The sequence below is a fragment of the Aythya marila genome, assembly GCF_965140915.1.
Source record: "Aythya marila genome assembly, chromosome: 15".
Taxonomy (NCBI): Eukaryota; Metazoa; Chordata; class Aves; order Anseriformes; family Anatidae; genus Aythya; species Aythya marila.
In genome coordinates, this window is record NC_139056.1 from 6054065 (window position 1) to 6074695 (window position 20631).

At 58.2% G+C, this 20631-nt stretch overlaps 2 protein-coding genes across 3 annotated transcripts in view; one reads left to right on the forward strand and one right to left on the reverse strand.

Annotated features, from left to right (window-relative positions):
- Positions 1-100: 100 nt before the first annotated feature.
- On the reverse strand, positions 101-11574 carry DNAJA3 (DnaJ heat shock protein family (Hsp40) member A3). Its single transcript, XM_082772901.1, has 12 exons — positions 11097-11574; positions 10869-10996; positions 10632-10715; positions 9702-9914; positions 8503-8655; positions 7363-7510; positions 6492-6556; positions 5486-5614; positions 4931-5046; positions 4049-4146; positions 1822-1937; positions 101-1211 (listed from the first exon to the last, which is right to left on the reverse strand). The coding sequence occupies exons 1-11, from the start codon at positions 11557-11559 to the stop codon at positions 1834-1836; spliced, it is 1701 nt and encodes a 566-aa protein (XP_082629027.1). The 5' UTR covers positions 11560-11574; the 3' UTR covers positions 101-1211; positions 1822-1833.
- Positions 11575-11883: 309 nt separating this feature from the next.
- The window catches only part of LOC309884029 (mitochondrial import inner membrane translocase subunit TIM16-like), a 38965-nt gene continuing 30217 nt past the window's right edge, over positions 11884-20631 (forward strand). For both annotated transcript variants that reach the window (XM_082772641.1, XM_082772639.1), the window contains exons 1-7: positions 11884-12130; positions 13676-13772; positions 14024-14098; positions 15765-15835; positions 16280-16463; positions 16861-16937; positions 17772-17822. In XM_082772641.1, the coding sequence (XP_082628767.1) occupies positions 12071-12130; positions 13676-13772; positions 14024-14098; positions 15765-15835; positions 16280-16463; positions 16861-16937; positions 17772-17822 (615 nt within the window). In that variant the 5' untranslated portion in view covers positions 11884-12070. The remainder of the gene's footprint in view (positions 12131-13675; positions 13773-14023; positions 14099-15764; positions 15836-16279; positions 16464-16860; positions 16938-17771; positions 17823-20631) is intronic.

Below are 20631 nucleotides of genomic sequence, written 5' to 3' on the forward strand. Positions count from 1 at the left end.
GAGCCACCCCTCATCCCTTGCCCATCACCGGGGCAGGGAAGGGAGCGAAGACAAACCCCCAGGGGCAGGATGGGGGAAGAGCAAACAACGCAGCGAGGCACAGTGTTAAATATCTTTATCAATCTTATTTACATGGATACAGAATCACTTTACAGGCAATTTAATCAGGAGGCAACGCGTGCTTTATTTCAGCAAATTAAGAAGGGCAGGACTACGACATGTTCTTGTTTAGCTGGTCGATTAGTGTGTGGGCTGATGGTACCTGCACGGCATAGCTAACAACAGCGGGCAACTGTAACCATGAAAATACTCACTGCAAGAGCTCAGCTCCTCCTGGAAGGAGCGATCCACTTCACTTGCATTCTCACACATGTAGAACAATGACTCTGACCGATCGTTTATGCTATGGGTGTTGCACTAACAATAAAATAGTTTGTCCAAACTGGCAAAGGGCTTGGTGACAAGCTTGTCCCAGCTCAGAAGCAACAGCATCTCCGTAGTAACTTCAGGTGGTTGAGGAGGGGGAGGAAACCTGAGGCAAAGCGCAGATCCCACCTCTGCGCTTCGTGCAGGAAATCAGCAGGACTAAGAAACCCCCTGGCTGCGGAGGAGGCCGGGGCAGCTGGGCTCTGACAAGTCCCAGCAGAAGGGAGACATCCTGCTGCGAGCGCGATGCAGGGCGGCTAGAAGGGCACGGGAGACTGTTGTGAAGACAGGCTTAAAAGCCACGGGCACACCGAGTCTCCTAGGAGAAGATAAGCAGTGCCAAGTTCACCACGCACGTCTAGCATTCAGAGGGGCACCTGAGTGAACAGCAGCCATCTCGGGCTCCATACAGCAGACTGCTTCGCTCTGTGCTGGAAGGACAATTCTTTATTTTCACATTTCCACTGGTTTAGATTCTAAATAATACTTTTTTTTTTAAACCAAATAAGCTTCTAGCAGCAGTATGGACAGTGGAACAACCTCAGGAGACACCCACATTACCACAAAGCTGGCATCTTCCATTGTTACCATTTCCTAGGACGCTGGGTTGCTTTTGTATCGTGATGAGGGTTGGTGCCGCGGTGCTTTGTGGCCTCCAGCTGGGATTCTCACTGTGCTGCTGACCGACATCCTTCGCTCTCCAGAGCCCGCTGCCAGAAGGATCCATCCCCGACTGCTAAGGTGATCTGCTGCTGCTGGCTCTTAGTTTCCAGTAGAACGTTTCCCTGCAATTGAAGTAAGCAAAATGTTTAATTTCTCCCGAATGCATCAGATTGAGGTGCACAACCCCTCCAGCCTGCCTTGGAGCACGAGCACATCCCACCTGACCTGCAGTCACCCCTTGTCACCCACAGGGAGCAGAAGAGTTTGAAGCTGAGCCCCTGGAATCCAAGGGGGTATTTCCAAGTGGGCTGCTGTCAGCCCACGACCAGCACCAGAGGCTCTACGGGCCCCTCCTGCACCTCCCAGCAAGGCGCTGCTCCTCCCAGCAGCAGCAGAACTGCCCAGCCCCAGCTTTGCCAGCTCACAGGAACACCCTCAGTGCTTGGAGAAGGGACGGTCCCTGAGGGAACAAGTACTCCCAGGAGCTGCAGGGGAGGCCACCAACCTCCCTGAAGCTGTCTCCAGCGTTTCTGGTGCAGCAACAATGCAGTTGGGGCCCTGTTTTTTTGCTCCAGGTCGCAGGGGACAGCTAGGGCTGGTCACATCAGTGGCTGGAAGGCCTGAGGCTAAGTGAGAAGCAACGCGCTGCTTTCGCTTCTTCCACCTCCCAAGAAGGGCAAGTTCCGCTTGGTGTGGGGGAAAATCAACAACAAAACACAAGAGGCTTCCTACCTCGGATGGGTATCAGGAGCTAAACATTTTCTTAAGTTTGGAAAGGAATCCCTCCTTGTTCTCCTCAGCCTCAGGCCTATCCTCGCCTGCGCCAGCTCTAGCCGTGGCCCTGCCACCTGGACACAAACAGCAAAGGGCTGCAGTCAGATACGTTCCTCAGGCTGCCCCAGCTACGTCTCCCACCAGCAGCCAGCACCCCTGACAAAGGGAGAGAGTTATTTCAGACTGGGAAGGGTCGGGTCAGCTGGTTCTGCCAGCACCCTCAAGTATTTCTGCCCGTGAGGGGCTGCAGCAGGCAGCAAGTGGCGGTACCGGGGCCACTCTGAAAGCACCGGAGAGCCTGGACCCAGAAGGGGAAGAGAAGGACGTCAGCCCAGGTAGTGTCAGTCCTTTCCCTTCTCCTCAGCCCTCCAGCTGCCCAGGGGATTCCTGTGCTCTGCACAAGCAAGGCAGAGGCCTGACAGAACACAAGCACCCAGAACCGAGTCTGCCACTGAAAGCAGGTTCTAGACTTCACCCTACAGAAGAAAAAGCTACACTAGTTGTCCCTGGAAAAATCTGCCCATGTTTCATCCATCGTCTGTGTCACGTTCAGGGCAAAGGAGTGCGAAACCACAGCAGGAACCCATTGTAAGTGATTCTCACAAACAGTATCAAGGAGAAACTGAACTCAGGCTAGAATGAAAAAGGCTACAGATATCTCAGAACAAGTGCCTGGATAGGAATCTTACTGGCAGCAGCTGGCAAAGTCTTCCTATATAAAAGAGTCCTGAGAAGTTTTTTTGTCCTTCTGAGAAGTGGCTACAGCAAAAACAAAGGAAACCTCTTTGCTACTCTGTTTTTTTCTGCAGCCTAACCATCCATAACAAAACCCAAAATCCTCCCCAGCCTGTTTTGGGACACAGAGGGCACAAAGTCCAGTCCTCCCCATCCTCCCACAGCCAACACCCGAGCTCAGACTGATGCAATGGCTTGAAACACTGAGGCCTGTAACAGAACGTGCCTGCATCCACTCAGGGTACTTTCTGCCTCCCAGAGCAAGGACAGGCTTTCAGCAGCAGCCTGTCTCAATACTGCAAGCTACTGGCCTTGGTTTTAATCCACCTTGTTGTTTAATTGCATTTAAGAGATCTCTCCCCTTCCCTCCAAGATGCATCTTTAATGTTACCTGCAGTGGAATAGACAATCCCATTCACTTCTGTATCAAAGCACTACAAAACATAACATTGGTAAGGATATGGCAGAGTCCACCTTCCAGTATCCTGAACTTCCAATATCACAGGCTTTGGCACGTGAGGTAGAGAAGACCTAAATTCCCACAATCACAGCTCTGAAAAGCTTACCTTTGCCTAGCTGTACGCAGTCAACAATGCCCTTTTTGGTTTCAACCAAAAATAAACCCCAATCTAACAGGCACTAAGAAGCTCATTGTTCCAGCAAGGGGAAAGAAAACACTGTTTTGCTAGCAGAAAAGACAAAATGTTTGTCTTGCCTTACTGTTCTGCATATATTTTGCCTGCAGCTGCTATTGCTGCCAGATACCTCACCACTGACACTTAAAAAACAATTGCTGGATCCAAGGTTTTAATCTGGGACTGAAAAAACAGCTTTGCAAAGCTCCCAGCTGACTTCATGCCTTCCCTCATGCTGGATGCTCTCTGCTGACTGGAGCCAACACCCAGCACCAACAAACCTTCCTAGCCAAGGTTTCCCCACGCACACCAAGTGTGGCTCAGAGTAACCTTGACAGCAGTACTCCCCTTCAGCTTTCAAGGAGAAACATCCCCACTGCAGCCAGAAGCAAACGCTGAGGACGGATTAGCTCACGCAGAGAGCTGGCCTGAAGCACATTCGCTTTTTCCACCTCTGCTACCATGACAAGTTACTTCTGGCCCAGGGGGAGAAGCCAGCAGCAGAAGGCATTCCTCACCACAGCGAGACTCACCAGAACTTGTCAGGACCTGGAGCATCGCAGTACCTGCTCTTTGTTCACACCGATTTTGCCCAGTGACTATCAGAGCAATACTCCCTGGGAAGAGGCTTTGTGCCACAGCCCATTAACATCTCACTGAAACTAATTTTGAAGTAACACGCTTGGCAGGTTGTGCTGACACGCCGTCCAACAGTCACCTCGGCTCACCTTCTGCTGTCCCTCAAAGCCCCCGGGATGCGTTGTGCCCTCCCACACCACCTCCCCAGGGAAGGAGCACTAATTCCCCCAGCCCACCTGACGCTGTATTTGTGACTCCGTTCACTGTGCCGTCCACATCTCTCTCGTCCTCAGCATAGCTCATCATTAAGGCTCTCTGGCGATCCGTCAGCCTCCTGCAGGTCAAAGACAGAGCTGGTGGTTACGGCTGCCTTCAGAGACATCACCAGGCTGCCTTCACCTCCTCGGGCAGCACACGCAAGAGGCAGCTACTGGAAGCACTAGATCAATCTGGCATTCACCACAAATCCCTGTGACCAATCTACAAAGAGCAAGCCCCAGTGGAAGAAGAGAGAGATGACCCACTGCAGTTCACCAAACTGTAGGGAAACGGCAAAACCTTTTCAAGTGCTGCGAGAAACATCTGGAGCTGCAGCAGCACGAACATCTGTGGGGGGAGGCCTCAGGAAATGAACTCCCTTGCTGCGTGCAGCAATGCAAACTCAAAAGTTTGCTTCACCACAGAAGCAGAGGGTGGTGAAAAACAACTGCCAAGGAGCTCAGTTACTTGAAGCTGCAGGTATAAGAGCACAGATGGACGTGTTGTGAGCCAGAACACTGAATTTACATAACTGGGTTCCTGACAAAAAGTGGCAGAAATCCATGTGCGTGACTATTTATATATTTCTAGGGTTTAGGATTTTTACAGCTGTGTTGCCAAATTGTATTCTCAAAAACAGTAAGCAAACAAACAAAAAACACAACAGAAGTCCAAAAGTCTGCCTATCTACCTCACACTAGGGAAAAAAAAAAAGGCAGAGGAATGACTCTAATTGTCCAAGGAAAATTCAAAACAGATCTTGACAAAGCAGTAAGAATTTTTCACAAAATCTTTCTGAACAATTTTCTTTTTTTTTTTTGCAAAAAGCCCAACATTTCCCAGAAACTTGCGTTACTTACTGAGGAACTTTTATCTTTATGTGAATGTAGTGGTCTCCGTAGCCGTAACTATTAACCTTGGGAATGCCTTTCCCACTCATTCGAATTCTCTGGTCTGGCTGAATACCAGGGGGTATCTGTGAACACACACGGGGCACGTTTGTTATTCCACTGTATGCATTTACATAGTAATTGTGTTGCGTGTTTGTAATCTATTATTTCTCCAGCAGGCTTCAAAATAAGATGGGAGAAATCTGGTAGGTTCATGCATCTGAACATGTACAGAGGCTGAGTTAACATGGACGGGAAAGCTTGTAAAGAACCTAGCAGGGTTCAGCCAACTTCGGAAGGGATTTGTGCAGCAATCCACCCAGCCGCTGCTGTCCCTGTCCCCACACAGTGAGCTGGAAAGGAGGTGGGCCCAAGCAGGTCGCAAGCTACCTGACACTCAGTGCTGAAGAAGTCTGGCACTTGATACTGGGGGACCTGGGAGATCTGCAGCATCTCTGCAGCAAAGTGGGGCTCTGATGTCCCACAGTGATCTATGCCCGAGCTCTTCCACGTAACGGTACCTACCGTGATATTGATTGTCTCGTACAAGCCTTGACATCTGGCTGTACCTCCCAGAACAGCCTGTGCTACTGAAATAAGGAGGTCTGAATGGATATCTGCGCCATTTCTTCTGAACACGGAACTTTTTTGAACCTGAAAGGCAGGCAGTTGCAAAAAGTAGTGAGCAGAACAATACAAAGTTATCACGGTAAACTGCTTGGAAAGGTCTCAGCAGAGAACACCAGAAAGCTACAGCCAGACCCTTCACCGCCTACAAACCATGTGGCTAACAAGTCTAGGTTAACGTTCAGTCTTCTAGAAAATCACAGCTCTTGACATAACCTTAACTAGCCAGAGGCTCAGGGGGATGTTTGCTGCTTATCTCAGCAGCTCCCTCCTCTAATCCCGTTTGTTAATTCAGTGTCAGAACGATTCTGCAGAGACAAAGACAACATCGTCTTGTCCAGTACCCCAAAAAAAGGAAAGCAGGAACCTTTGCAGTGGCCTCACAAGCTGGAAGAGAATTAAATCCTCCTGCACCACCAAGGTACTGAAAAAAAAGAGTTTTCTCCCGCATATAACAGAATACCTACACAAGAAGAGGGCCCCAGCTACAAAGAATGTGCAAAGCAGCACTTAATGCAAATCTGCAACAGGACACTTGACCAGCCAGCCTCACGTGCATTCCTCCAGCCCTCCTCAGCACTCCCACCACTGCAGACAGACGCCTCCTTCAAGCCTCCAAGTGAAATTCTTAAGGCACCAAGAACCTGCTCTGTGTTTCGATAGACACTCCCACAAAGGCCTCACCCCAGAACCAGCAGCACAATTCTTCACGAGCAGACTCAACTTGTTACAATGCAGAACTTCTGCTATCTCAGAAAGTTCACACGGATCACGTTACCTCAGCTGTTTGGAAGGATCACTTGCTCTTCCTCCTCTCGTTCCCCATTTTGTCGGGCTTCCCAGGCCGTTGTGAAGGGAACAAGCAACCAACTTAAGAATGGAAAAGAGCTGTAAGGATACGTACCCTGAACGTGATGAAAATTTCCTTCTTCCCCACAGGCATCCGAACTGTCTGCCCGTCCTCAACACCTGCAGTCAGGAGAGAGAAAAAAAGAGGGAATGTTATTGTGTTCATCTTGTTTTATAATCTGCATGCTACCGGAATGCCACAGCTTCCCTGTGAGGTCCCTGCCACTGCAGCAGCGTCCGCACACCACAAGCGGAGGCACAACACCGACCAGAGGCACAGCGAGCCCCTCGCCATGAGCCCAGCACCACGGCCAAAGGGCAGAGGTCCAGCACACACCAGTACCCCAGAGGTGATGCCTACAGAGTTCTCCTGAGAAACACATCAGCCTAAGAAACACTGGGCAGCCTTGGGCAGCCTCTACAAGCTACAGGAAAATTACATGCTGGTCACCCAAGGCGGTCTCAAAGCAGCAAGTCTTCAGTCCCACTGCTTGGTTTGTCCTCTCTGGTGAGGGAAGCAATCAGCAAACTTTTCTGAGCTAAGCTCAGGTTTTAAAGATTCCCACCCTCTCCACCAGCTTCACCAAGGACAGATGGAAAATTCAAGTTAAGATCTTTTGAAAGCATCACTCTTCAAAAACTGCCGAGAAGGATCCATGCAAGAAACAAAATTTCAGCTCAAAAAGGGCAAAGCAAATATTTTTACCTGCCAGGTACAAACGCACAGCCAGAAAGTTTCTCTCATTGCTAATGCCTTCAATTACCAAGCTATTGATCTGCTTTGTTCTGAAGATTAAATTATCTGCAGCAAAGCTTCTTTACATTGCCCTGACGTTTGTACCTGGCAAGTGCCTTGCTGTTAGCCCAGCAGAAATAACTAACGACAGCCCCTTTAACAGACAGCAGTGCACAAACACAGCACTGACCTGCTGGCACAGGAACCATCACTGTCTTCCTCTGTTTGGTTTGCCCCGTTCCTCGACACACCACACACGGGGTTGTGATGATGGAACCACGACCGCCGCACCGTCGGCACGTAGATCGCATTACAAAGGGGCCCGTATTTATCGTTTCCTGGTGAAGAAAACACAGATCATCCAAATATTTAGTACTGAGGTCGTATTTTTCACCTCCACAGCACCGCTGGCAGTGACTGGCCCGGCAGACGTGAGTCCTTCTAATCACACATACAGCCTGACAGGGCAGGGGAGGGCAGTGTGATCTTTTAACAAGGGCTGGAGCAGAAAACAGGCTGAGAAATCCAAAGAGGATGCTGCCTGTGAGAAGCTGGATCAGGTTCAGCTTCCATCACCACATGCTGATTTCCACTGAAAATCATCACGCCTATGACCAAGCGCCTGCTGGCCTGGGAAAGGGAGACGCAACACTTTCATCTCCAGGATGTAACGCAGAAGAACAAGACTCCTCACAGCGCTAGTTCACATGGCGTTACAAACTGTATCTTGAGGAGCCCAAGGACAAGCCACTTGCAGGAATTACTGCTGTATCCAGGAAAAGTTATGGAGAATAAATTATGGACCAACCCGTCACACAGGGAGACAGTGGGAAAGGCTTGCCTTGTCCTCTGGCCAACTGCACCCGTTCTGCACAGCAAGCTATTCTGGCCACAGACTGATCGCCAGTTTCCATTTTGATGCATGGAAAATCAAAAGCCCAAGGCTTGATTATTTCTTTACTAACTTCTTTCCTTCCTGTCAGCAGCACACATCTTCTCATTTCATGACTGTCCTTCAGCTATCCTTGCTCCACCCTCCAGCCCTCCACTCAAAGTATGCCCACGTAATGTCCGAATTGTTACATCAGGTAAATATTGTTTACTGGGCACGATACCAAACTGACCTCGTCCTGAAGGCACTGCTTTAGCTGGACAGAACACGCCTTTAACTTAGAAAAAACATTCCTAACGCAGATTAACATCAAGTCCACATTAACCTGATTTCACCCAAGATAAGCCGATGAGTGCAGTGGGAATTTTTCGGCGTGGAGGGGACTGACTCGGCCCGGTAAGGGAGAGAGGCAGGTTCTGCTGCGCTTTGAGCACTCACCATGCCAGTGCCGTTGCAGTAGTGGCAGTGCTGCGCTTTGGTACCAGGCTCGTTCCCTTTCCCTCCACAGCGCTCGCAGGAGTCATTGATGTTCACCACAATCTCCTTGTTAACACCTTTTGCAGCTTGGGTGAAGGTCAGTTCCATGATGTACTGCATGGGAAACAGCCGTCAGTCCACAACCCATGTGTGGTGGGGTCTTAAGCAAACTGGAATTTTGCCAAATACCAAATTGTGCTTAAATGTGTCTGGGTAACAGAGGGGGAAAGAAACAGATGGATGCACAACTCGTTCGGAAATGTTCTGCCTCAATCTGGGAAGCAACAGCCTGTCTCATATAAATAAAAAGGATGGCAAACGTTTCAGGAATGATGATTATACCATCGTGTAACAGAAAGGAGATTTTAAAAGAGAAAAGAGACAAGTATAAATACAAGTCATGTGTTTTTCTGCTCTCAGGAAAGACCTTTAGTATTTCCAAAGGTTTTACTGAACAGAAATACATCAACAGGTAAGGACGGAGGCTTTTGCTCCCAAAGAAAGCATCTGCTCTTCCTGAATAAACTCTTTTCTTTCTTAGCAAGGGGATTCAGCAGAAAAGGGGACTCCACAAAACTGTTTGTTTGTAAGAGGAAGGCCACTGCCAGCTGGAAGCACTGAACACCACACATCTGAAGGCATCATGTGAATCCAGGCTGTCAAGACTTAAAGAGCGTTCAGCTGCAGCACAAAGAAGAATAAATGTTTTTTGCTTTATTATGGGCTCCACTGCAAAGTGAAGCCAATTAACTTGCAAAATTAAGCCAATTAAGCAGTCAAATTCAATGCTGGAAGGCTTGTTTTATAGTTATAAAGGTATTTTGTGGTTTTCATCATTACAGCACAAAGCAGACACATGCAAAGCAACTTAGAGCAGAAAAGTTGCCTATACAGAGCTGGAAATTGCTTGGCAGCACTAACCGGGTCAGTAAACACCAGAAATAGCTGAAGTCCACAAAAAAATGCTCGGTCTGGAGGCGTGGCAAGTATATCCATGTGGCTTACCATGAACACCCCCTCACACACAGCAGGACGCTCATGTGGTGATATTCCCAGAGCGAACGCTTTGCTTAAACTCACACCAGGAGCGACCTGGCAGCCTGCTGCCCCCCTCCAGCTCTGCAGCTTCACACCCCCAGGAAACGCGCGCATCTCCTTACCTCCTGCGGCTGGTCGAAGACGTTCTGGAAATCGCCGAAAGGGGACCCCGAGAACTCGCCGAAGATTTTCCTGAAAAGCTCCTCCGGATCAATGGATGGGCCGCTGCTCCAGTACTGGCGCCCAGCACCAGCACCGGCGCCTGTTGCGCCAGGATCAAAGCTGGCTGTGCCGTAAGCATCGTACTGCTTCCGCTTCACCTCATCACTTAACACCTTGGGGACAAAGAACGATGCCATCAGGACAGCGACCAGGTCCCGAGCAGCCTGGCTGTCCTGGGCAGCCCCCCTAAAGGAACTCAGGGCTGTCTGTTACCAGATGGTGCTCACTCAGACCTTTGTGTCCTCAGAAGAGTGCCCCAGCCTTCGTGATCATATAGATCACCGAAAAGCTTGGCATCAGCAACATGACAAGGTCTTAGTGGTTCGTAACAAGCACAAATAACTTGTGTTGTATATTTCGTTGCTCGTATATTGAATGAAAGCTGGTGGTAAGAGTGCTGGAGGAAACCTGAAACCCGCCAGAGGGCAAACCAGCACAAAGCAAGGTGGAGAGCAGAAATGGAGCACGGTGGAACGTACCTTTGTCTCAGAAAGCTGGTAACTGCTGGCAGGTTTGTTTGTTTGTTTGTTTGACCTAGGCACTAACTCCACCACAGAAACCACCTTTCCCAACTCTGCCAGTCCCTCATTGCTAAGAGCCAAAACGCAAAGAGCCCAAAACATGATCAGGCAAATCAGAAATCTGGGCTAAATAACTCGCTGCAGACACCTCTAGGGCAGATGCCCTCACACCTGAAGCACAAGATGTCAAAAATCAGCCGTCCTCTTACAGCAAACACGCACGTGAAGACGTGGTATCCCCACTCCACCTCCACCAGGAGCTGTTCCCATTCTCTTCCCTCTCAGGCCAATAAAACCCCCCAACATTACCTCGTAGGCTTCTGCCAGCTGCGCAAACTTCTCCTTAGCCTTGGGGTCATCCTTATTTGTGTCGGGATGGTATTTCTTCGCCAGCTAAATGAGAAAAAACCCAAACATTAGCGACAGAGAGCACCAATCTGCTGCAGCCAAGACCTCTCAGGCAGCAGGCAAAGCTCGGTGCCAGCGCCCTGGGGGCAGAAAGCAGCCCCTGGGCGGGCTGGGGGCTGTGTATGGCGGGGGCCGTGCCTGGTAGTAGGCCTTCTTGATCTCCTTCTGGCTGGCGGAGCGCGGCACCCCCAGCACCTGGTAGTAATCCTCCTTGGCGAGGGCCGCCGAGCTGCTGTGGAAGGAGGAGGCCGGGACACGGCTCGGGCCTGAGGGAGAAGAAGGAGAAGAAGGAGAGGGGCGGTGAGGGGGCGGTGAGGCGGCCCCAGGCTCCCCTCAGCCCCCCTCAGGCCCCGCTCCCCGCCTCACCCGCGGCCCACAGCCCGGCGCCCAGCAGCGAAGGGCGGCGTGCGGCGGGTCCCTGCGCGGGGCCGAGCCCTCGGAGCAGCCACAGGAGCGGCAGCCTCAGCGCCCCCCGCTCCCTGCCCCGGCCCGGCCCCGGTCCCCGTGCGCAGCCCCGCGCGGCACCGGCGGCAGCCCCCAGCCAGCGCGCGGCGCTCCCCGCCGCCATCTTGGCCCGCGCGCGGCGCTGCGCATGCGTGGCGGCGGCGGCGGGGGGCGGTGTGGTGCTGCGCGTGCGCAGTGGAGGGAGGGCGGTGAGGGGTGGAGGGGGCTTGCTGCGTGGCTCCGGACCCCACAGGAGGGCACCGCGGGGTTGGGGCCGCTCTGCTGCTGCCCGGGAGGGGTGCGGGCAGCGGGTTGAGGCGCTGGCTCCTCTCCCGGAGGTGGCCGCGGTCCTGCAGTGAGGGCAGGAGGTGTTCCCAGCACCCATCTCCCTCCTCCATCACCGGGGCTGCCGCCGAGTCCCGTCAGCGGGGAGCGCAGCGCGCACAGCCGGCTGCGAATAACCCCAGCGGGACAAGAGGGGGCGGCAGCACCCATCCTCAGCCTCGCTGCACCCCGCAGGCCGTGTACAGGCACACAACACCCGGTCCGCAGGCGGAGGAGCCTCGGCGGGTCTCGAACCCGCGGCCCCTGGAGCTGCATCGGGGTGTGTGTGTGGGGGGGCGCCGCGCCCGGCCCGGCTCGGGGGCGTGGCCAGCGCGGAGGGGGCGTGGTTAGAGCGGAGGGGGCGTGGCCAGCGGCCCGGCTCGGCTCGGCTCGGTTCGGGCGCCCCGGTGCAGCCCCGCCCGGCCCGGCCCGGCTCGGATCGCCTCGGCTCGGGGGTCCCGGCCCGGCTCGGGGGGTCCCAGCCCAGCCCGGTTCGGCTCAATTCAGCCCGGCCCGGCCCAGCCCGGCTCGGTTCGGCTTTCCCGGTTCGGCCCGGCTCGGCTCGGCTCGCCATGAACCGCTTCAAGGCGTCCAAGCTGCGGCACACCGAGGCCCGGCTGCCCCGCAGGGAGGTGAGCGCTGGGGGGGGCTCCCCGGGGCTCCCCCGGGCGCGGCGCGGGGCGGCGGGGCCGGGCTGGGGCGGGCGGCACCGCCCCGGTCCCCCCCCAAAATAACCCGGGGGTGCCGCTTTAGGGCCGGGGGGTACCGGCCAAGAGGGTCCCGGAGCGGCCCCGGGGTGCTCAGCCCTTGCCGGGGCTCCCCAAAGCCGCTCCGGTTCCCGGGTGGCTCCCAGGCGTGGGTGCGGTGCCAGCAGCGGGCTGGGTGATGCTGCTGGGGGTTTTGGGGTCTCGCTGCTTTTGGGAAAGATTTGGGGCCCCCATGGGCACGGGTGTGTTCGGCTCCCAGCCCCTGGGGTTCGGCAGCCTCCTTGCTTTTAGCTTCCCACCCCAGCTGCCCGCGCACAAATCCCGCACCCGCACCCCTGCCAGCACCCGGGGTGTCCCTTTGGGGTTAGCTCGGGGTAAGGGGGGGACGTGGCTGTCCCCACACGTGTGCCCAGCCGGCACGGGGAGCACACGCTGGTTTTTGGGACTGTCACAGCCCCAGGATATCGATGTGGGATGTGGGATGTCGAGGGCCTGGTGTGCAGGGAGACATCTGCTCGGTCTCAACAGCCTGCATGGGATGGGGTCTTCCTTAGGGCATTCCCCATCCGGGTGTGAAGTGTACCTAAGGGAGCCAGGACCCGTCCCCGTGTCCCTCGGGTGTCCCTGAGCGTGGCCTACTGCTCACACTTGCCCTGGCCGGATCAGGAAGCAGGGCGCAGCCACGAGGATCCCACCTGGGTCTCTTCTCCCTCCCCCGGCAGAGACACCCCGAGGGGCTGCGGCTTGTTATAGGGACATATCGGGGTGTTCACCCCCCGTGGGTGCAGGAAGGGTTAAGGGGCCTGCCCCCGAGCAGGCTGCAGTGACAGGGACCGGAGGAAGTGCTGCAGGAACCGCTGCTCTCTGGCAGGCCCCAAAAGGAAGCCGTGCAAAGAGAGGAAGCGCAGCTCGCTCCTCGGGGGCTCGTGCAGCTCCCGTCCTGCAAAGGGCTCCGTGCGGGGCACGGGCACCCGCTGCAGCGTGGCACCGCTCCGTAGCCCCGCTGTCACCTCTGCACAAGGGTTGGACTTGGCCCAGGGTGTGCCAGGAGCTCCCATGGGCACGTGGTTGCGCACCGGTGTCACCGGGAGCGGGTCCGGCCAAGGAGGAGCCTCTCGGTGCCCCGTGGGTGCCGTGCTCCAACACAGAGGTGGTGGGGAGCGAGCAGCCAAGTGGGATTTGGGCTCAGGAGCTGTGGTTTCACGGAGAGGCAGCGCTGGGAGCTGGGGTGCTCCCGTCCCTGCAGCCCCAGCCCCTCTGATTTTAGGGCTGGAGCACGAGCAGCCGCGTTGCCCCATCCCTCCCTGAGGACGGGACCCTACAAACGTGGCTCCAGGTGGTGCCAGGTCCCTCGGTGAGGGAGCTCTGCTGGGACTGAAGGTCTCCAGCAACGCTGCGTCAATGCTTCGTGCTCTCTTCCCCAGCCATGCACCCACCATCTCCTAACACGGGTTTTTTTCTCCATCCCAGGCCTGGATTGGGGGTCTCCGAGCCGGCTCCGTCGCGTCCTGTGGGAACCAGGTGAAGGCCAGCTGCCAGTGGGTAGCGTTCAGCGCCGAGCCGACAGGTGAGGAAGGGGAGCTGGGATGGGTTTACCCCCGGAGCTGCGGTCCCTCGGGGCTGGGTGGCAGCAGCACGGGGCACAGGAGGCACGCGGGCACCAGGAATTCCCCCATGGGTGCTGGCAGTCCCGCAGGCCCATCTCTGGATTGCAAATCTGGGTGCTCCCCGCCGCATCCCCGGGATTTTTGGGGGCCCCCGTGGGCAGCGGCCGGGCTGTGGGTGGCCGGTGACCTGCTGCCGTGTCTTCTCCTGCAGGTGTGCTGGGCATCGTGCCGCTGGAGGGCAAGGATGGAGGCAAGAGGACCGTGTCTCAGCTCTGCTGCCACTCAGGTGAGCCGGGCGTCTGCTGAGCCCAAACCATTTCGTGCTCCACTCTGCAGAGCTCTACTCTGGAGCACCGAGGGGTCGGGTGCCTCCTCCTGCCTCCACAGCAGGCATTTGGCCCCGCATTTGGGGCTCAGGAGCTGCTTCTCAGCCTTGGGGTCGCCCAGGGCCATCTGTGTCCTGGGAGAGGGGCTGCCGGAGTCCCCAGGGACCGCCACCTGCAGGCAGGGTGACCCAGACACGTCCCGCTCCCGTGTGAGGCAGGGACCTGCTGAGTTGAGAGCCGTGGAAGCTGTGAGCACTCAGGACCCTCTCTCAGTGCCCTGTGCCCCTGGGCAGCTGTGCCTAGCAGGGGGTTTCACCTCTAGAGCTGCCAATCTCAGGCTTTTGGGGACCTTCCTCCAGCACGCCCTTCCCGTGTTGTGTGCCCTGGACTTCCCAGTGCAAAATGTGAGCATTTTCCAGTGGGAAAAGTGCCCCTGGAGCATAAATTTAGACTGGACTCACCTCGAGCGTCCTGCAAAAGGCTCCTGGGAGCCACCTGAGGAGCAGCAGCCGAGCAGCCCCGGGGCAGGCAGCCGAGCAGGAGGAGCACGGGAGCAGCCCAGCACCGGGCTGGTGGAGGAGCTGGGATCCTGGCGATGTGCAGCCAGCTCCAGTGATGAGGGGAACGGGAATGGGAACAGGAATGGGAACAGGAATGTCCCAAACATGAGCATCAAGGTGGGAGCAGGCTGCTGAGCCCGTCCCAGCGCCACCCTGCTGCGTGCTGTGCTCTGCCCGCCTTGGCTCTGCCCTTTCCTGGGGCTCGGCCCATCATCTGCTGGGCTCGTTTCAGCCCCCTTTCTGGCCTTGTTGCCCTTCCAGAGCTTTTTTCCAGCCTCCGTCCTGCCCTGGCAGACATCCCCGTGCCACCCAGCTCCCCGAGCTCCCAGAGGAACGCTCGGCGGGGCCGGCGGCGCGCGCAGCCAGCAGCTGCAGAGCCGTTAATGAGATTTCAGCACGAGCCCTTTGAAGCCGGCTGTGCCCGGGAAATGCCTCCCTCGGGCATTCGGAGCAGGGGGAGGGATTTTTGGATCCTCCCCGGGGCGAGCACGGCAGATAAGTCGGGAGCTGGAGTGAGTTGCTTGCCTTTCCGTGCCTCCTGGGCCCGTATCTCCGCCGCCTCGTGGAAGCGGAAAAGTACACGGTGACCCAGTTTCCCCAGCGTGCCGAAGCACCGGAGGGGCTGTTCGTGCTGGTGCCAGCCCAGCCTTGCTCCCGCGGGGCTCTGCCACCATCACGCTGCTCAGGGCCGTTACAAAGGGAGCGTTGTGGCCAGCGCGGGGCCGACGCAGGCGCCCTGGTGCCACGCGTGCTCCTCCTGCAGCTCGGCTCCGGGGATGGCTGTTGTGAAACCAGAGCCCAAGCTGGGCGGTGGCACCTCGAGGAGGGGAACGCAGCTGTGGTGTGCTCAGGGCTCCCCGAGGGGCAGCATGGAGGCTTGCGGGGAAGCTGAGCTGCTCTAAAATACCTCGGTGGGGCTGGGTCCCCCGAGGGGACCTCGCTCCCTGCCTGTGCGCGGCAAGGGGCTGAGACTGGGGGGCAGCAACGGGGGGTGAATGTGCTGTGTGCGGGGGGGTCAGAAGAACAGTGGTGACACGGGGCTGGGCCTCTGCTCCTCTCCTTCCAGACGTGGTGACAGACTTTGACTTCTCACCGTTCGATCAGCTCCTGCTGGCTACGGGCTCTGCTGACGAGACGGTGAGTGCTCGGTGCCGTGGGGACCCACGGGGCCGCGCTGTCCCCACCCTGCTGTGTCCCTGGGCTTCACTGCAGGGCTTGGGGAGGTGGATGCAGAGAGACGGGAGTGCCAGGAGCCTGGGGAGGAGGGTGCCAGCCTCGGAGAGCTGTGTGGGCACTCCCTGGGGTGTAGGGGACGGGGCAGGCTGACGTGAGGGACGAGGACTGAGGTGCATCCACCAAGGATCAGCCTCTCCTGTCACCTGGGACACCTGCAGCCCCGATCCCAGCAGGGGTCACGCGATGAGGCTCACCTGGTGGCCCATTTTCCTGGCTCTGAGTAGAAGGCACCACAGCCTGGAAGAGCAGCAAGCACCCTCTGCTGGCTCCGTGCTGGCTGTGGGGTGCAGGGTCAGGGCCGGCTCACCCACCCGGGGTCTGACCCACATCTTCTGGGGTCCGCAGGTGAAGGTTTGGCGCCTGCCCGAGAGCGGCCAGGAGCTGCCCAGCAGCGCGGGGCTGAGGTTGGGGCCTGGTGGGGGCCCCGTGGACGTGCTGCAGTTCCACCCCACGGCGGACGGGGTCCTGGCTAGCGGCGCGGGGAAGCGAGTCACCGTCTGGGACGTGGGCAAGCAGCAGCCGCTGGCAGGTAGGAAATTTGGAGACGTGGGTGCCGTCGGCTGCTGGGCAGCCAGAGCTGAGCTGGCCTGGTGTTGGTGGCAGCACGCTGGCACCACCTTGCTTTGGGTTTTGAATTCAGTGGCTTTCAGTCCAGAAGAACCGGCAACTGCCTCGTGGCAAACACATGGTCCACATGGGGAAGGGAAACCTGCTTTCTGGGGCAGAAGGGGGTCATTTGGCAACACCAAGCTGCTCGGGTGGAAAACCAGTGGTGCCGAGGGGAGCTCCTGCTGGGAAACTGTGCCAGCCCTGCCCTCCTGCCCTGGGTGCCCAGGGCTGGGGTGGGGGCGTCCTGCTTTGTCCTCTGGAGCACGGAGAGGGTGCCCAGCCCTTCAGGAGGCCCTGACCGTGCTTTCCTCCCCCAGCACTGGAACCTCACGGGGACCAGCTGCAGAGCCTGGCGTGGAAGCGAGACGGCCGCCTCCTGGGCACCTCCTGCAAGGTGAGCAACGCAGGGCGCAAGGAGGCTGCTGAGCACTGCGAGCACCTCAGCGGGCATCTCCCGTCCTCCTCCTCCTCCGTGGGGTCTTTTCTGGGCTCTGGCTGGCTGCTTGCAGAGTGCTCACTGTCCCCCACGCACCACGGTCCTGGTGGCCACAAATCCATCAGGGTGAGGGCCGCCCCTCGAGGAGCGCCGGCTGCTTGGCTGAGCACGGAGGCTTTGGAAAGGGGGCGACCTCTTCGTGGCTGGCTACCCTGCTCCTGGGGTGCGCACGGTGACCCCGTTTTGGGGAGAAAAGGCCCAATCTGAGCCCGGTGAGGGGCGCTGAGCAGCGCTAGATGGCGCCTGCTGCTCGGCGCCGGGCAGGCGGTGCGCAGGGTGCGTGGAGGCTGTGGAAGGAGGCTGAGCGAGCAGGACCGAGCAGGAGAGCCTGGCTGAGCGAGCAGCTGGAGCACTGCAAAGTGTGGCACTGCAAAGAGCAGAGCTGGCTCCAGGGCACCTCCCTGCAGCATCCCACCCGTCTGGCTGCGGGGTGCCGGGCTCGCCACACCGCCCTCAGGATGCTGGAGAGCGGTGGGAGGGTGGGGGCTGAGGGGTCAGCACGAGCCCTGGCTCTGCTTTGGAGGGAGAGTGGTTGTGGGGGCGTCTTGGAGCAGTTTTGGGGGTGTCGGGGCCCTGGTGAGGCCGTGGGGATGTGTCCGTGCCCACAGCATGGCGCAGGAGCCGGCACTGTGGGGAGGAGGAGGCTCGCTGCAGCCCTCTGCCTAACGTAGCCACACATCCTGCTGGCCATGGGGTCCTTAACCCCTCTCTGTTTTCTTTTTATCTCACCAGGACAAGAAGCTGCGGATTTTTGACCCCCGAGCCGGCCCGGCTGCATCCCAGGTACCGTCCTTCCCGGCTGTGCGGTGTGGGGTGCTCGGTGCCCCCCCCTGCCCCAGCCCCAGCCCTGGCAGGGCTCGCAGACGCTCCAAGGGGCCCTGGTGACAACGTGGTGGCACAGAGGGGACAGGGCTGCCTCCTCCTTGGCCCTGGTGATGTTCACCACATGGGGCTGGAGAGCGCTCCCGGGGGCTTTGGCACCGTCACCTTCCCCCCGAGGAGCCCTGTGGGCACGAGGGCTCCAGGGTGGCTGCGGGCTCCTGGGCTTTGTGTTGCCGTGCAGGAGCTCCTTTGGTTCCTTTGGAGCAAAAAGGCTTTTGGGAACGAGGACTTGCCAAGGGTGAGGCCGGGCAGCTGGATCCGCACAGCTCAGCAAATAACAGTGATTAGGAAATAAGGAGAGGGCTCGGGGCTCGCCGTCAGCGTCAAGTTTAAGCAGCCTCTTATTAGAGGCTTCCTGTGGCTTTGGGGCTCTGGCTGCTGCCGTCCCTCCGTGCAGAAGCGGCGGGAGGCATTTGGGAGGGGAGGGAAGCAGTGGAGACCAGGGCAGGAGGGCTGCAGCAGGCTCCGCTGGTCCTCTCACCTCTCCTGCCCCCGGTGCTCGGGTTCTTGGCTCCCAAAAGGCCCGAGGGTGCTCTCTGCAGGCACAAGAGGTGCTCTGGCTCTCGAGGCAGCCGTATAAATACAGCAATAGAAGGTATTTACATACACCCGGCGATTGCATATGCAGCTGAGCTGGGGTGAGGTGCTCCCCGCCCTCCGAATCGCTTCGGGAGCCTCTCAGTGTCGTGGCGAGGTGCCCCCAGCTTCACCCCGTGCCCACCCGTGGGTTGCCCACCCCCTGTTCCTCCCCCCCCCAGACCTGCCGGCTTGGGGACCGGCGTTCCTGCCGAGCCGCCAGCTCCGCGGGCTCGCGCCAAGTCTCCTCGGGAGGGTGGACTCCGTCTAGCTGAGCTCTTAAAAATAACGTGTGAATGATGGTGTCTGTTCAAAGCAGGCAGCTCGCTTCCCTCCGCTGCCTGGCTGAGCCAGACCGGGGCCGGCTGCGGAGCCCCGGCCGGCGCTGGGTTTGCCAAGAGAAATCTGCACCTTCGCTGCCGGGAGGCGCAGCGCCGCAGCCCTAACCCCGGCCGGCTGAGGATTGATGAAGATGTTTAGTCTTGGAGAAGTGCTGCGCCGAAGGGGAAAACTTTAAAATGCCATAAATCCTCTGGAAGCTTGCGCAGGGCTGGCTTAGCCAAGAGGAATAACACTCCTGTGTTTTGTTTTTTTGTGTGTGCTTTTTTTTTTTTTTTTTTTTTTCTTTTCTCTCCCCTGTTGCTGGAGGGCCGGGTTGCTTGGAAGGGCTCCTGCTCCCCGGAGCCAGCGTGGTTATGAAACCGGGTGATGCCGGGGCCGCTGCGTGGTGCCAGCACCTCGCCAGCTCCCCTCTTTGAAGTGGCCCGGGCGGCGCGGCGGTGCAGGAGGTGAGCGATGGGCTCCAGCCAGCCCCGCTCGGAGCAGAGAGGGCTGCTCCTCCGGCTGGTTTTCTTAATTTGCCAAGCCCGCCTCATTAAACCAGTCCTTTTTTAGAGTGGGGGAAAAAGGGCGAGAGGAGCTAAAACGGGAGCCCCTGGAGCAGGACGGAGAGGTCGCTGCGGCGGGGCTGCAACGCCCCACGGTGCTCGCGGGTCTCGTGGGTGCTGCGTTGGGGACCTTGGGGTGGCCGGGGGGTCGTGGTGAGGGCTCAGCCTCCAGAGCCAGGCTCGAGGCTCCTGCAGCCGTGTGTGGGGAGGGCCCGGCCCCCCCCCAGCCCCCTCACAGCTATTTCGGGCATGTCCCGGCCGCGGGCAGCAGCGTGTGACGCAGCGAGAGCGGTGACAGCGGGCAGGGCGGCGCGAGAGCGGTGCGGCCAGGGGTTTTGCTCACCCCAGAGGGTGCCCAAACAATACCCACGGCCACCACGTCCCTTGGGAGGACGGCGGCTTCATCCTGCTGGACCCACAGCCCCTCGTCGCAGCATCTGGGCTGGAAGAGGGAGGCACAACCCCGCCGGCCCCTCTGAGCGTTAGGGCTGTGCTTGCACCCACTCCCTGCTGGGCCTGGCTCCCTGGGGTCCCAAAAGTGCCCCTGGAGACACCTTGAGCCTCAAGCAGGGGCTGCTCAGCCCCACCAGGCGCTGGGGCCACCCTTTTGTTCCCACTGTGCCTCCCCGTGCTCCCCGGCCCGGCTTGGGCTGGGTGTGAGCACTGCTGTCCTTGTGAAGAGCTCCCCTGAGCCCCATCCGCTGCCTTGGCCCCGTCCCCCTCCCAAGGCCACGCTCCCCGTGCCGCAGCCTCCCACGGGCTCAGGGCTCGCTGCTGCTGTGCGCAGTTGTCTCCTTGCCTTTACCCTCTCCTTGGAGACGTGTCGCATCCTCTTCCTCCTGGCTGCGGCCCTTTTGGGGCTCAGTGCTTCTCCCCTCCTGCCTTCACCGACCCTACAACACCTGGGCACGTCCCTCCTGCCTCCGTGCGCTCCCACATCCCCCGGACAGGGCCCTGGGGGTTCATCGTGTGCTGCAGGAGACTCCAGGCTGCGGGGCCGTGGCCGAGCGTGGCCAGGGTGGGACGGGGAGGGACCGAGCTCGTTCTCACGAGAAACTTCCCCCGACAGCCTTTCGGCAGGGCCGGGGGCGAGGGAACAGCCGCACGCGCCGGGCGAGCGCACGCCCGCGCTCACGTTTTAAAGAGCTCCCTCGGAGCCCGCTGCTTGTGGGGCCGGGGCTGGGGGCAGCTGGGGACAATTTGCAGGGGTTCCCCGGGGGTTTGTCCCCGTGGGTTTATCCCTCCTG